The sequence below is a fragment of the Arvicola amphibius genome, chromosome 3, assembly GCF_903992535.2.
Source record: "Arvicola amphibius chromosome 3, mArvAmp1.2, whole genome shotgun sequence".
NCBI lineage: Eukaryota > Metazoa > Chordata > Mammalia > Rodentia > Cricetidae > Arvicola > Arvicola amphibius.
Genome location: NC_052049.1, coordinates 188197689 through 188214155, shown reverse-complemented (window position 1 = coordinate 188214155; position 16467 = coordinate 188197689). Strand labels below are relative to the sequence as shown.

At 40.2% G+C, this 16467-nt stretch overlaps 1 protein-coding gene across 2 annotated transcripts in view; it reads right to left on the bottom strand.

Annotated features, from left to right (window-relative positions):
- Positions 1-184: 184 nt before the first annotated feature.
- Topaz1 (testis and ovary specific TOPAZ 1) overlaps positions 185-16467 on the bottom strand; it is a 75608-nt gene continuing 59325 nt past the window's right edge. For both annotated transcript variants that reach the window (XM_042054804.1, XM_038324257.1), the window contains exons 18-20: positions 3838-4041; positions 2456-2639; positions 185-404 (exon numbers count right to left, since the gene is read on the bottom strand). In XM_042054804.1, coding sequence (XP_041910738.1) covers positions 185-404; positions 2456-2639; positions 3838-4041 — 608 coding nt within the window. The remainder of the gene's footprint in view (positions 405-2455; positions 2640-3837; positions 4042-16467) is intronic.

Here is a 16467-nt window from a genome sequence, read left to right as displayed (position 1 = left end):
AATCACTTTTTATTGTTAATAAAACTATAGCAAGCAAATGAAATTTATTACTTGAAAACTATTTGATAACTTCTAGTGTCGATAAGATACAAATGCTGAACACAATGAGAGCTATTTTTATTGTCTTTTATTTTCAACAATGATTACTTGAACTTAAAAAACCCAACAACAACACGTTTATTAACTAATGGTTAGTGAACAGCCAAATGTTTCCGGCCCACTTCAAATTCTCTTTCAACCACTTGAGGGCAGAGCGCTGCTCCAGACTGTACACCTGCTCCTTATAAATATTGACCGTCATGTGCTTGATGAAAAGCTTGGGGTCCGATATGCGAGCAGCCATGATCAGTCTCTCTACTGCAGCTTGGTAGTCGTCCTTGTTTCGAGGTTTGCTTTCTTCAGTTCTGTAAAGTGAACACAAAAGCAGGAATTCTCAGCAGAAGCAGTGTGGTTTCTGAGGGAGAGTCATTTGTATTTATTGGTTCCAAACTGTCATCCTATCTTTCAGCAGTGATGCTAAGCTTTTCAGACCATGGTTTGCAGTATGAGGGGCATTTTATATTAGGACCCAGTACAGTAGCAATGGGTAGTTTGAGCAGCACTGATCTAGAACACAGCCAGTTACCAATCTATCTGTATTTACAAAGAACTGTAAATATTAAGCTGAATAAGTTAGTATTAAGTGCAATACATCTTAAATTATTAATAATCACATTAGTTTTCTCTTGGCATTAGTTATTTCTAGTTTCAAGCAAGTACTTAGCATGCAGCTAACATTCAGTAACAATGTAGCACTGTGTGGTTTTCTTTGGCCCTGACTTGGGTACTTAATTAGGTGTTAAAATTTTTTTCAAGCTCCATCTGCCATCAATTATGATTATGTTTACAGGCATGAAATTCTTAATTTATGGTAGCTTTTCTTCTGGATAAAGGAAATAGTTAAAAGTATTTAAAATATGTGATATTATGGTTTTCTTGCTTTTTTTTTTCCCGAGACAGGGTTTCTCTGTAGCTTTGGAGCTTGTCCTGGAACTAGCTCTTGTAGACCAGGTTGGCCTCGAACTCACAAAGATCTGCCTGCCTCTGCTTCCTGAGTGCTGGGATTAAATAAAGGTGTGCACCACCACCACCCAGCCATTTTTTTGGGGGGGGGGGCTCTTGCTTTTTGCTCTTGGTACCTTGGGGGTCAGTGAGCATCGAGTTCTAAAAATGGTTCTACCTAAATTAACACTGGCAAGAACAACTGGGTGATGTAAATAAGGCTTGCCCTTCAGAAGTGCTTTCTGGGGACTCCTAAACTAAATGAAGCACGTTAGAGTTTGATAGATTGAAAAACTGATTAGGTGGCATATTTTCAATGTTTAAAAATGAATAAGATTCAATAGCGGTTAGCACCCCAAGGCAGGGATCAGCACACCAGCAAGACAAAGTATATTGACCTTCATAAAAATCAAAGCTTTAGGGATGTCATTGGTCATGAACTAGGACTGCAACTACCTTCACATTCAACAATGAATATAGAGGCTGCATGTGTGGGAAATGAATGCAAGAAGAAATCAAATTCTTTTAAGAATAAAACTCAGACACCTTATGCCATATAGTGTGCAGTGTCAAGTAAAGGAAGTCCACCCCCTGCTAAAAACAGAGCAATAAGAACAAAGGCTAGTTTCAATGGGGTTTTTTAAAAAGTGCAAGTAAAATGATTTTCTCTTGTTAAACAGGGGTTATACAGCTGGGTGGTGGTGGCTCACACCTTCAATCCCAATGCTTGGGAGGCAGAGACAGGCGGATCTCTGAGAAGCCTGGTCTATAGAGTGAGGTCCAGAACATCCAGGGGTGTTATATAGAGAAATCCTGTCTACAGACAAACAAACAAACAAACAAACAAACAAACAAACAGGGCCAAATGACTCCTATAACAAATGGAGAAAGCAGATTCATCGGTTGAGTATGAGATGTCAGGGAGCATCTGCCATGAGCCAACTGGATCTGAGGGGTTTTGTTAGAGATGCTGACTATTTCCTGCTCTGAATTTCAAGCATTTTTAGATAGTGAAGAACCTTGGAAGACAAAGACAGTTTCTCCTTCTTGAATAAAGAAGAGATTCATAGCTAAAGTTTTTAGATAAAGACCCTTTTTAACACTAGGAAGGTTGGTATTTAAAGAAGATCCATATCTTATGACATGTATTAATGTCTGTTGCCTTTATTTTGGTTCTTATGCATCTACACTCTACCACTGAAGTTCATCAACAACTCTTTAACGTGTGTGGTTTTTAGTTTCAAGTAGGTCTTGTTCTTTCTCAGTTTAAATGTTATCCACATTCATAATACATGTGTATATACATGTAAACACATAGAGTATAAACAAACACAAGGCACAGACACTGCATTCTAGAGCGGTGTGGAGCCAAATCTATGTTCAGAATGCAGCCGCTGGAGACCTATTAACCCACCTTTTCAAAACGATCTGCAGCACCTGTGTACAAGTTCCTGGGCTCTGAATACTGCTAGCATTAGACACCAGAAATATTTCAATAGCTAAAAGCATTTCAATCTCAGATAAATAAGAAGGAATCAGTAGAATTTTCCGGTTTAAGTTCCCTTCTAATGGTGGGTAGCAGCCTAGTGAAAGAGCACCTAAAAATTAAACAACAGGTCACACGTCACCAAACCTCAATGGGTAAGACTTAAAACTGTTTTAGCGTTCAGCTGGGAGCAACTTATAGGGCCGGGTAACTTTTGCATTTGCATATTTATTACACCTTTTATGATAGTGAGCATCTTGGTACATTAGATACTACTCTTTATGAGAACTCTGAAATATGACCTTTGCATTTTATTGTGGCAAATGCCCATTTTTCAAGTCATAATAATGTATATGACATAATTTCAGAATAATCAATAAGTAGTCAGGTGTAGTGGTACATGCCTCTAATCTCAGCACTTAGGACGCTGAGGCTGTTACTGTTCCCACTCTGCCTGGCAAGTGCTGAGCACAGACACAAAGTGCAGCTCCACCCGTAAAGGCCATCACAGCCACAACTCCACAGGTCAGGAGAACAGATGTGACTTAACTTTAAACTGTTTGGCTGCTTATTAGAAATGATAATTAATACTCTGAGGACACTCAATTGGACACAGATAACATCATATACAGTTTATCAAAATCAAATTAAATCTGTATGTTGATTTTGCTTAAAATGTTTTTTTCATTCAAGATAATGCCAATCTCTGAGAACTATATCTAAACACAATCTAAAGATGTTCCAGTAACATTTAAGTATTTAAATTTTATTTAATTACTGTTATGTTTATATGTGCGTGCACACATGCACAAAACATGAGACCCCGTTAAAAATCAAAACCTAACCCCCCCCAAACAAAACGTGCATTAAACACTTAAACTTATTACTTATAATTCAACCTAATTATTTTCCCATTTTGTTGGGAAGAAAAGTTACCACTTGTTAAGGTGATCATAGCTGGGAGTTTAAAAACACTTCTAGCTCAGGTTGGATGGCTGGGATGTCTGACACCCAAACATTTCCATTTCAATTCTCTTAAAATTTTTACTCCTGTGCTGTAAGATCTGTCAAACTGGGTCAAATTTTCTTTGTTTGCCCTTTAGTAGAATGGATGGCAAGCTAGGAGAAAAGCATGGCACTTGTAAACAAAGGACAAAATAGTTTTCAAAACTCAGTACAGATCTATCAGACCACTACCTGTGAATATGTACCAACTATTATTTCTGCATACTGAAAATATTATAGATGAGTTCTGGATTAGAAAATAGTCAAAACCAATATATTAATTCAAACATTTCAATGGAACTTACTTTTGTAGTGGGTTCTGGCTTTGAGCCACAAACAACTCCTTCCCAAGGAAGTGATTAGTCTCCTGAGAAAGGAAAAGTCAATAGGGATGCTTTTGGAAACCATGAACTCTGCTACACAAGATGATATGCCAAGACTGTTACTTTCTATGCAGGCATCTAGAAGTTTATTAAAGAGAAGGCTATACTGGGAAACCTCCACGGTATCTGAAATGGAAAAAAAATGATACAATAAAATGAAAAAGGATCAATGATAGAAAGACTGATATTAATATTCAACTTTCTTCCCCCCAGTGCAAGCTTTCTTCCCATTACAGAAATCAGACCCACTGCAATAAATCATCTTTCATACTCTCCAAGTAAGAAACAAAACCTTTTGAAAAAGTGAAACTGTTACTTCCTTTCTAATGGAGAAGGCAAAAAGAAGCTTGACTAAGACTTTAGAAGTTGCCCCCGTTTCCCTGCATTTGGTCCCCATATGAGGTTGAATCTGCAGTCTTGAAAAATTTCATGGTTCCGTTTGCACAGCTCAGACCTCAGGCTTTCATGACTCAAATACATTTTTTCCTAATGTTCACTCAAAAACCCTAAAACAAACACACACCCACACACCCACACCCGCCAAAACCCTTTCATGGTGTCCCACTAGTGACTGCAGGGCACAAAAGTCACCTTGGAGACGTCCAGCTCCATCACATTCTACTCTCTTGGGGCCCAGGCCTTATCAGGAAATGAATCCCTTTCCCTTTAGTATCTTCATAAACATCAAACTTATTACATCACCCCTCATCCTGATCTATACAAAAGAAGGAAACTCCTTTAGTTTGTCTCGTATGAATTTCAGGAATCTAGCTCACTGCTCACCCCACTCTGCTCATCATCAACACAACTGTATATTAAGAGAATACGGGGTGGCAAAGAACATGTCACTATCAGGAAGGCACATTCTAGCAATGCTAGCTACAAACAGCATCTCTGAGTCAATGGAGAATGAGGTTGAGGGATATGGGGAGACCCGGCGAAGGTCCTAAATAATCCTCTGTTATAGTGGTATATTATTTGTGTTTTAATAAATAAAGCTTGCCTGAAGATCAGTGCAAAGCAGCCACACTAGCCAGCCATACAGGCCAGGCAGTGGGGGCACACACTTTAACCCCAGCAGCCACACTAGTTGCCATAGAGGCCAGGTAGTGGTGGTGCACGCCTTTAATCCCAGCACTAGAGGGGAATATAACACTGGAGGAGAGAGGTCTTGGTCTCTATCTAAGGATTCACAGAACCGGGATCTCCCCTTTGTCTGAACCTTGGTAGAGGTAAGACCTCTCTAGTGGCTGGCTGTTTTGCTTTTCTGATCTTCATCCTGAGCCCCAATATCTGTTTCTGGGTTTTTATTATTTGTGCAACACTTCACATCCTCTGTATCGTCCTCTGAACTTGTCAGTTTTCCTGACTAAAGCTTCAGCTCATAGACTCCCTCTTATCTTAAAGCTTGAACTTTAACCTCATTTATTCCAAGATTAGTAAGATGTGCCCTTATCAGTCCTCTTCACTGTAAACAGAATCAGTCGCTCAGGGTATGTGGACCAGAGCTGCTGACAACAACCCAGAGAAGCATTTTAAAACCTATACTTAACTTACACAGAACATACTTTATAGAAAATGACTTCATTAAGAAATACTAGACTAGGTTCCCTGCGAGCTCCATGGAGACCAATACTTGGTGGGCATAAGAGGTGAGTCAACCATGGCGCTGTGGCCCCGGATCCCCGACTCCCTAAAACCTCCACGTGGGAGAAAAGTCAGGGCCCCCCTTCCCTAGACTCTTTGGCATTCCTAGCCATCAGCAGGGAGCTGGCCACCCCGCCCCCAACCCACTGTTCCCTGTGAGCTCCCTGGAGCCCTGCGAGACCAATACTTGGTGGTCATAAGAGAGACAGCCACAGCAAGGATTGGACCAAGAGGCCAAGACACTACTGGCCTCATTTGAGGGAAGAGATGGGAAGGCTCCAACATCCTAACACCAGAACCCAGTGGACACAAAAAAAGACTTGATCATTCTAACCCATAAGATATAGAAGAAAATGACTTTAAATGTAACTTTATGAAAATGATGGAGACCTTTAAAGATGAAGTGAAAAGCTCCCTCAAAGAAATGGAGGAGAAGACAAACAGAAAGCTGGAAGAAATTAACAAATCCCTCAAAGAAACCCAAGAAAACCAAGAAAAAGCAATCAAACAGGTAAAGGAAACAGTTCAAAACTTGAAGATTAAAATAGAGGTAATAAAGAAAACACAAACCGAGGGAACTCTAGAAATGGAAAATCTGGATATGTGAACAGTTGCTACAGAGACAAGTACAACCAACAGAACGTAAGAGACAGAAGGAAGAATCTCAGGGGCTAAAGATACTATTGAGGAAATAGACTCATTGGTCAAAGAAAACACTAAATCCAACAAATTCTTAATATGAAACATTCAGGAAATCTGGGACACAATGAAAAGACCAAACCTGAGACTAATAGGGGTAGAAGAAGGAGAAGAATTCCAGCTCAAAGGCAGAGAAAATATATTCAACAAAATTATAGAAGAAAACTTTCCCAACCTAAAGAAGGATATCCCTATGAAGGTACAAGAAGCTTACAGAACACCAAATAGACTTGATAAAAAAAATCCCTTCGCCATATAATAATCAAAACACAAAACATACAGAATAAAGAAATAATATTAAGAGCTGCAAAGGAAAAAGTTCAAGTAACATATAAAGGTAAACCTATCAGAATTATACCTGACTTCTCAATGAAAACCAAGAAAGCCAGAAGGTCTTGGATAGATGTGCTGCAGATACTAAGAGACCATGGATGCAAGCCCAGACTACTATACCCAGCAAAGCTTTCATTCACCATTGAAGGAGAAAACAAGATATTCAATGACAAAAACAGATTTAAACAACATACATCCACAAACCCAGCCTTACAGAAAATACTAGAAGGAAAATCTCAACCCAAGGAAGCTAACTACACCCACAGTAACACAGACTTCTGATACCCACCCCCCAGCATAACCCAAAGAAAGGAAACAAACAAACACTACTACCAAAAGATAACAAGAGCTAACAAATACTGGTTATTAATATCAATGGTCTCAATTCACCTATAAAAAGGCACAGGTTAAGGGAATAGATATGAAAACAGGATCCAGGATTCTGCTGTTTACAAGAATCACCTCAAAGACAGACACTACCTCAGAGGAAAGGGTTGGGAAAAGGTTTTCTAACCAAATGGACCTAAGAAATAAGCAGGTGTGGCTATCCTAATATCTAACAGAACTGATTTCAAACTAAAATCATTCATAAGAGATGGTGAAGGACATTTTATACTCATAACAGGAACAATTCATCAAGATGAAGTCTCAATCCTGAATATCTATGCCCCTAATACAAGAGTACCCACATATGTAAAAGAAATATTACTAAAACTTAAATCGCACATCAAACCCCACACACTAATAGTAGGATATTTCAACACTCCTCTCTTGACAATGGACAGGTCAAACAGACAGAAACTTAACAGAGAAATAAGAGAACTAACAGATGTAATGAATCAAATGGACTTAACAGACATATATAGAACATTCCACCCAAACAAAAAAGAATATACCTACTTCTCAGCACCTCATGAAACCTTCTCTAAAATTGATCACATTCTTGGCAACAAAGCAAACACCCACAGATACAAAAAAATGGAGTAATCCACTGTGTCTTATCAGATCACCATAAAGTAAAGTTAGAATTCAACAACAATACTACTCCTAGAAAGTCTACAAACTCATGGAAACTGAACAGTCAACTACTGCACCACCCCTGGGTCAAGGAAGAAATAAAGGAATTAAAACCTTCCTTGAATTCAATGAAAATGAAGGTACAACATATCCAAATCTATGGGACACTTGAAAGCAATGCTAAGAGGAAAGTTCATAGCACTAAGGACCCACATAAAGAAAACAGAGAAAGCTCACATCAGTGACCTAATAGCATGCCAGAAAGCTCTAGAAAAAAAGTGGCAGACTCACCCAGAAGGAGAAGACAGGAAATAATCATGTTGAGGTTTGAAATCAACAAAACAGAAACTCAGAAAACCATATAAAGTATCAATGAAACAAAGAGCTGGTTCTTTGAGAAAAATCAACAAGATTGACAAACCCTTATCCAAACTAATCAAAAGGCAGAGAGAGAACATCCAAATTAACAAAATCAGAAATGAATAGGGGGACATAACAACAGACACTGAGGAAATTCAGAGAATCATTAGGTCCTACTACAAAAACCTGTACTTCACAAAATTGGAAAATGTAAAAGAAATGGACAATTTTTTTAGATAGATACCATCTACCAAAATGAAATCAAGACCACATGAACAATTTAAATAGACCTATAAGTAATGAGGAAATAGAAGCTGTCACCAAAAACTTCCCAACCAAAAAGGCCCAGGGCCAGATGGTTTTAGTGCAGATTTCTACCATAACTTCCAACAAGGGCTAATACCTATACTCCTCCAAGTGTTCCACACAATAGAAACAGAAGGCTCACTGCCAAACTCTTTTTTATGAAGCTATAATTACCCTGATACCAAAACTGCACAAAGTCTCAACCAAGAAAGAGACTTACAGACCAATCTCACTCATGAACACAGATGCAAAAATTCTCAATAAAATACTGGCAAACAGAATCCAAGAACAGATAAAAAAAATCCATCATGACCAAGTAGGCTTCATCCTAGAGATGCAGGGATGATTCAACCTACGAAAATCTATCAATGTAATCCATCATATAAATAAGAAGAAAGAAAAATCCATATAATCATTTCATTAGATGTAGAAAAAGCATTTGACAAAATTCAACACCCCTTCATGATAAAGGTCTTGGAGAGATTAGGGATACAAGGATCATATCTAAATATAGTAAAAGCAATATACAGCAAGCCGACAGCTAACGTCAAATTAAATGGAAACTCAAAGTGATTCCACTGAAATCAGGAACACGACGAGGCTGTCCTCTCTCTCCACAGCTCTTTGACACAGTTCTTGTAGTTTTAGCAATAGCAATAAGACAACATAAGGAGATCAAGGGGATTCAAATTGGAAAGGAAAAAGTCAAACTTTCGTTATTTGCAGATGATATGATAGTGTACATAAGTGACCCCAAAAACTCTACCAGAGGACTCCTATAGCTGATAAATTCCTTCAGTGAAGTGGCAGGATACAAGACCAACTCAAAAAAAAAAATCAGTAGCCTTCCTATACACAAAGGATAAAGAAGCTGAGAGGGAAATCAGAGAAACATCACCTTTTACAATAGCCACAAGTCACATAAAATATCTTGGGGTAACACTAACAAAGGATGTGAGAAACCTATTTGACAAGAACTTTAAGTCTTTGAAGAAAGATACTGAAGAAGATACCAGAAAATGAAAAGATATCCCATGCTCTTGGATAGGAAGGATCAACATAGTAAAAATGGCAATCTTACTGAAGGGAATCTATAGATTCAATGCAATCCCCATCAAAATCCCAAGACAATTCTTTACAGATCTTGAAAGAACAATACTCAATGTAATATGGAAAAACAAAAAACCCAGGATAGCCAAAACAATCCTGTATAATAAAGGAACTGCCGGAGGCATTACCATCCCTGACATCAAGCTCTATGACAGAGCTACAGTAATGAAAACAGCTTGGTATTGGCATGTTGATTGAGATGTTGATCAATGGAATAGAATTGAAGACCCTGGATATTAAATTCACATACTTATGAACAACTGACTTTTGACAAAGAAGCAAAAAAGATACAATGGAAAAAAGAAAGCATCTTCAACAAATAGTGCTGGCATAACTGGATGTCATCCTATAGAAAAATGAAAATAGATCCATGTCTGTCGCCATGCACAAAACCCAAGTCCAAATGGATTAAAGACCTCAATATAAATCTGACCACACTGAACCTGATGGAAGAGAAAGTGGGAAGTAGCTTGCAATGCATGGGCACAGGAGACCACTTCCTAAATATAACCCCAGTAGCACGGACAATAAGAGCAACAATAAATCAATGGGACCTCCTGAAACTGAGAAGCGTCTGTAGAGCAAAGGACACAGTCAATAAGACAGAAAGGCAACCTAATGAATGGGAAAAAACTTCACCAACCCCACTTCAGACAAAGGACTGATCTCTAAAATATATAAAGAACTCAAGAAATTAAACATTAAAATTCTAAATAACCCAATTAAAAAGTGGTGCACTAAACTAAAAAGAGAATTCTCAACAGAAGAATTTCAAATGGCTAAAAGATACTAAAGGACATGTTCAACTTCCTTTATCTATTAGGGAAATGCAAATCAAAACAACTCTGAGATACTATCTTACTCCTGTCAGAATGGCTAAAATAAAAAACACTAATGATAGCTTATGCTGGAGAGGTTGTGGAGTAAGGGGAACACTCATCTATTGCTGGTGGGAATGCAAACTTGTGCAACCACTTTGGAAATCAGTGTGGCGGTTTCTCAGAAAACTGGGAATCAACCTACCTCAGGATCCAGCAATACCACTCTTAGGCATATACCCAAAAGATTCTCAATCATACTACAAAAGCATTTGTTCAACTATGTTCATAGCAGCATTATTTGTAATAGCCAGAACCTGAAAACAACCTAGATGCCCCTCAACTGAAGAATGTATAAAAAAAAGAGTGGCACACATTACACATCTACACATTAGAGTACTACTCAGTGGTAGAAAATAGTGACATCTTGAATTTTGCATGCAAATGGATATAATTCGAAAACACTATCCTGAGTGAGGTAACCCAGACCCCCGCCCCCCCCCAAAACCAAATATGGTATGTACTCACTCATTAGTGGATTCTAGTCATAAACAAAGGGCATATAGTTCATGATCCTAGAGAAACTAAGTAATAAGGTTAACCCAAAGAAAACATATATAGACTCACCTGGAAATTGCAATCAGACAAAAATTTGGGAGCAGGAGGGCAGGGGGTAGAAAGGAGGGGAGGAGGGTTGGGGAGAGCTTCAGGGAATGGGATAGTAGAGATGGAGGAAGGACAGATATGGCAAGGAAAGAGATATCTTGATTGAGGGAGCCATTATGGAGCTAACAAGAAACCTGGCCTTGAAAAATGCCCAAGAACCCACAGGGATGATCCCAGCTAAGACCCCAAGCAATAGAGGAGAGGGTGTCTGAACTGGTCTTACCCTGTAGTCAGACTGATGATTATCTTAAATATCACCATAGACCCTTCGTCCAACAACAGAGGCAGTGACCCACATAGGAGCACTGGTTTGAGCTCCCAAGATCCAGTTGAAGAGTCAAAGGAGTGAGAGTATGAGCAAGGAATTCCAGACCACGAGGGGCATACACTGAGACAGTTTGCTTGAGGTAATGGTAGCTCACCAACTCCAACTGGACTGGGAGTGAACGAGCATGGGAACAACCAAGCCCCTTTGAATGTGGTTGACAGTTGGGGCAGACTGAGGGGCCACTGATAGTGACACTGGGATTTGTTTCTACTGCATGTACTGGCTTCTTGGGATCCTATTCCCTTTGTTATATAAACCTTGCTCAACCTAGACATAGTAGGGAGGGCCTTGGACTTTCCACAGGGCGGGGTGCATGGCCCTCTCTTAGGATTGGAGGGGGTGGGGTAGGAGGGTCTGTGGAGGGAGAAGGAGGGATGTGGGAGGGGAGGGAGTAGGAATTTGGATTGGTATTTTTTTAAGTAAAAAAAGAAATACTGGACTAGAGAAGCTAAACACAGCAGGTGGGGAATTGTTGCTTATTAGCTATTAGAACAGGCAGAGAATTGTTCCTTACTAGCCGTTAGAACAGGTGGGGAATTGTTCCTTGCTAGCTGTTAGAACAGGTGGGGAATTGTTCCCTGCTAGCTGTTAGAACAGCGGGGGAGGGGGGGAAGAGGGGAGAGGGAGGAGACTGTTCCTTATAAGTGGAGACTGCTCATTTGTTTCCTGACTGCCCAGACCCAAATAATCACAAAGAAACTATAAATTACAATACTTTGGCAATAGCTTAGGTGTGTTCCTCCCTAACTCTTATATCTTGAATTAACCCATTTCTATTCATCTGTGTATCTCCACGAGGCTATGGCTTACTTGAAAGTTTCCGGTGTTGTCTTTCTCCTTTGGCAGCTATGTGGCATCTCTTCCGGTGTTGTCTTTCTCCTTTGGCAGCTATGTGGCATCTCCTTTACTCTGCCTACTCTATCTTTGGTTTTCCCACCTAGTTCTATTCTGCCCTGCAATAAGCCAAAGCAGCTTCTTCATTAACCAACGGTAATAAAACATACAGCATATAGAGGGGCATCCCACATCACCTCCCCTTTTCTGTCTAAATAAGAAGGAAGTGGGGACTCCTTCAGCCAATAGCCTTTAAGAAACCGCCCATTTTGGATGTGGTCTCATGTACTATAAATGCAGATGAAAAGCCTGCATGGCCTCTTGGCTGCTGGATTCAATTTCAGCTCCCAGGACATGCACAGGACTGCAGATCACTACTCTGTGAGTTTCCCCAAATAAACCTTTGCTTTACTCCATTCCAGGCTACTGTGGAACTCTTTTGTATGTCAACAAATTGGTGCCCAGTGTGTCCACATGGCCTGAGTCCACATCATTGCCGGGCCCTGCTCCCACCCCACCCAGCTGAACTACCCTTCTGGCTCAGCTGTGCAAGGTTTGGCTTGGCTGGCCTGCTGCAGTGACTTAGCAAGTTCCCACTGGCCTGCGATGGCTTGGTCCTGCCTACTAAGCGGCTGAGTTCGCAAAGCCACTGCAGCTTCTCTGGCTTTGGCCAAACCTGCTCTGATCAGGCTGAGCTCTGATTCTGGAACACAAGCTTCCATTCCCAGCTTGGATCCACAAATGCCTGGCCCAAAATCCAGCCAGTAACCTCACAGCTTGCAACTGCCTGCCAAGTTCTGGGTTCCTTGACATTTTGCTCAACTCAAACCTTCTCTACATGTGGGTGTGATGCTCTTAAGTAATTAACTAAATCTGTTAGTAAGTCTAAATCTCAGGTTAATTCAGGTACTGATCTAGAACCTACCTTACTGCCACAACTGTGACACCTACTGACCAATCAAGATCATTACACCTACAGTGATGTGGGAGTCTTCTGTTTGTGTTGATTTCATTCGTTAATAAAGAAACTGCCGTGGCCCATTTAATAGGCCAGCGCTTAGGTGGGTGGAGTAGACAGAACAGGAAGAAGGAAGTGAGGTAGATGGCTCAGACAGATGCCACACCTCTCCTCTCTGAGCCAGACGCCATGAAGCTCCAGCCCAAGATGGACATATGCTAGAATCTTTCCGGTAAGGCACCACTTTGTGGTGCAACACAGATTATTAGATATGGGTTAATCAAGATGTGAGTAAGAGGCTGAAACTAATGGGCCAGGCAGTGTTTAAATGAATAGTTTGTGTGTTGTTATTTTGGGGCATAAGCTAAACAGGCGGCCGGGAGCTGGGCGGCAGGAACACGGCCTGCAGCTCCCCACTACACTATAGCAATTCTCTGAAAATTATAATGGACATAAGTTAATTTGATAAATAAATAAATAAATAAATAAAAAATTGTAAACCAACCCAAAGATGACTGTATACAATATCACCATCCAGGAATTTAACAACCTCTTTATTTCTACTATAGATGAAATTCTGCAAGAGCTATATTACTTACCTGGTACATATATTTTTGTGTCATGGTGGCTATTAGTTTTGTTCTTCTATTATAGCTTTAAAGAAATAGTTTGATAAAGAGTTAAGAATGAGAAACTTTTAGGAAGGATACAGTCTTTAGCTGAAAGGATTCATACTATTGAAAATGATAACCTTAATTTGACAGGCAAAATTCAGTCCATGTCAATGGGTTATGAAACCACACAAAAGGTTATTGAGAGATTATCTGAAAGGATTCATACTGTTGAAACTGATCATTAAAATCTGTTAAAGAGTTATGATAAGCTAGCACATAGAAGCTCCCTCCAGGGAGGCAATATACACGCCATCCAAATAATATCTAAGGATGAGAAGAGATCATTAATGGAAAAAATTTAAAACTTGGGATCACATGTGCAGAATGAGAACCATTAGTTAATTGATTTGATGAAATCATTAGAAATATTCACAGGTCAAGAGATTCAGGCTTTACAAAAGGCAGTCATAAAAGATTTGAATCGACTGAGGAACTGGTCGGAACTGAAAAGCAAGGACAGGAGGCGCAGGCAAAAGACAATAGTAAAGATTTAGCATCACCAGCTCCTCTCAGAGTCAGAGATGACTTACAGGAGTTTTAGTTATGTATCCTGTTACTACCTCTGAAAAGCCGGCAAATACTCAATACCCAAATGGATATACAGACTGTAAATGGGATAGGTGTAACACGTCTGAGAGACTCAACAAGCAGTAGTGTCTCATGGCATGCAGTCACCATTTGTTAGGGAGATGGTAACAACATGGGCTTCAAGCAATAAGCATACTCCACATGACTGCCTTCAATTAGTCTGTGTGGTGCTAGAAGATGGGCCACAGCTACAGTGGAAGTGCTATTGGAGAGAGGAGCCTAAAGCCCTGGAACATTAAGGTAGAGCCAGAGGATTTGAGGCTTCCTAAGATCAAGTTCTTGGCAAGGGCCGTTATGCTGATGCAGAGTTAAACTACTTACAATGAACACATCTTGTCCCTATGCCAGACAGCAGCCTTTAATGCTTGGGACCGGATTCAAGAACCTGGAAGAAGAATTGAATCATATCCCAAGGTCATAAAGAAAGGCTCAAGAGAACACTTTAGTGACTTTTTACTAAAGCTGTACAGATAGGGGCAACAGATCCAGAAGCTAGATGAGTACTTATTGAATCTCTGGCTTTTGAAAATGCCAACTTAGAATGCAAAAAGATATTCCCCTACAAGAATTTTACTGCAGAAGGAAGATATTATCTGAGAATGGATCTTTCTTACATAAACCAAGTAAAAAATTAAAATCTTATGTGGAAAAGATCTCTGAATTAATTATAAAAGGAAAATTGAGACTTTGGTCACCCAACAGAAATTATAGTACCTTTTACTAATGATGAAATTAAAATATTATGGGAAGACACTGAGCAAAGAGCTTGTAAAAAATTTTTGGTGAGATTAATAACACCTATTCCAACCTGGGCCACAGCAGGCCTCGGACAGTAAACTCCATGAGAACAGGAGCAGATCCAGGCCAGGATTATTTGCAAAAGCAGGACTGGGCCACTGACCTAGGCCAGAGCAGTACTGAGGCGGTGAGCTCCATGGGAGTGAGACTGAATCAGCTACCTAGGCCAGAGAGGGCCTGAGAAAGTGAGTTCCATGGGAGTGGGAGTGGATCCAGACCAGGGACATTTGCGGACACAGGACTGAGCCAGTAACCTGGGCCAGAGCAGATATGAGACACTGAATTCCACAGAAGCAGGTACAGGGGAGCAACCAATGAACCAGTGGGCCAGAGACAGAGACCGCTGCAGGTCCAGACGTGAATCTAGGACCTCTGTGGGCCCAGGCATCCGTCTGGTACATCAAAGGGAATAGGCAGAAACCAGAAACCTCTGCTGGACTGAGCATTAGTCTGGGACCTTGGAGGGAGTAGGCCTGGGCCAGGCCCTTTGTGGGTCTGGTCCCACCTGAGCCTGTGAGAGAGCAGATCAGAGCCAGTGTCCTATACAGGACCAACCCCAAGCTAGGGACCCCTGAAGGAACGGATCCAGACCAGGGACATTTAGAGAAACAGGTCTGAACTGAAAACCTAGGCTAGAGCAGGCCTGAGACAGCAAACTCCAAGGGAGTGGAGGAAAGGCTGGGAATATTGATTGACCTCCAGGAACACGGAGTGACAAACAGGGTAACTAGAGCTGTGGCACTGACTGTACCACGAGGAACAATCTTCTGTGCTTTGGATTCACTGGCACCTAGAAGATTAACCAACAGAATCACAGACAGCCCCAACCACACCTATTAGAAGAAAAGATGAATAGAAAAGGCAAGAATACACACAACACCACAAAGAACAACACGGCACCAGTAAAACCTAAAGACCCTACAACAGCAAGACTTGAACAACCAAATACAGATGAAGTAAAAGAAAATGACCTAAAAAATAACTACAGGAGAATGTTTGAAACTCTTAAAGAGGAAATGAGAAATTCCCTCAAAGAAATGGAGGAAAAGACAAACAAAAATTGGAAGATATTAGCAAATCCCTTAAAGAAACCAAAAAAAGTCAAACATATGAAAGAAACTAATCAAGACTTGAAAACTGAAATAGAGACAATAAAGCAAACACAAGATGAGGGAATTATGGAAACAGAAATCATGAGAAAATGATCAGGAACCACAAACGTAAGCATTAACAGCAGAACACAAGAGATGAAAGAGAGAATTTCAAGCTCTGAAGATACAAAAGAGGAAATAGACTCATCAGTTAAAGAAACATTAAATCTAGCAAAAGCTTAACACAAAATATACAGGAAATATAAGACACCATGAAAAGACCAAACCTAAGAATAACAGGTATAGAAGAAGAAGTTTAACTAAA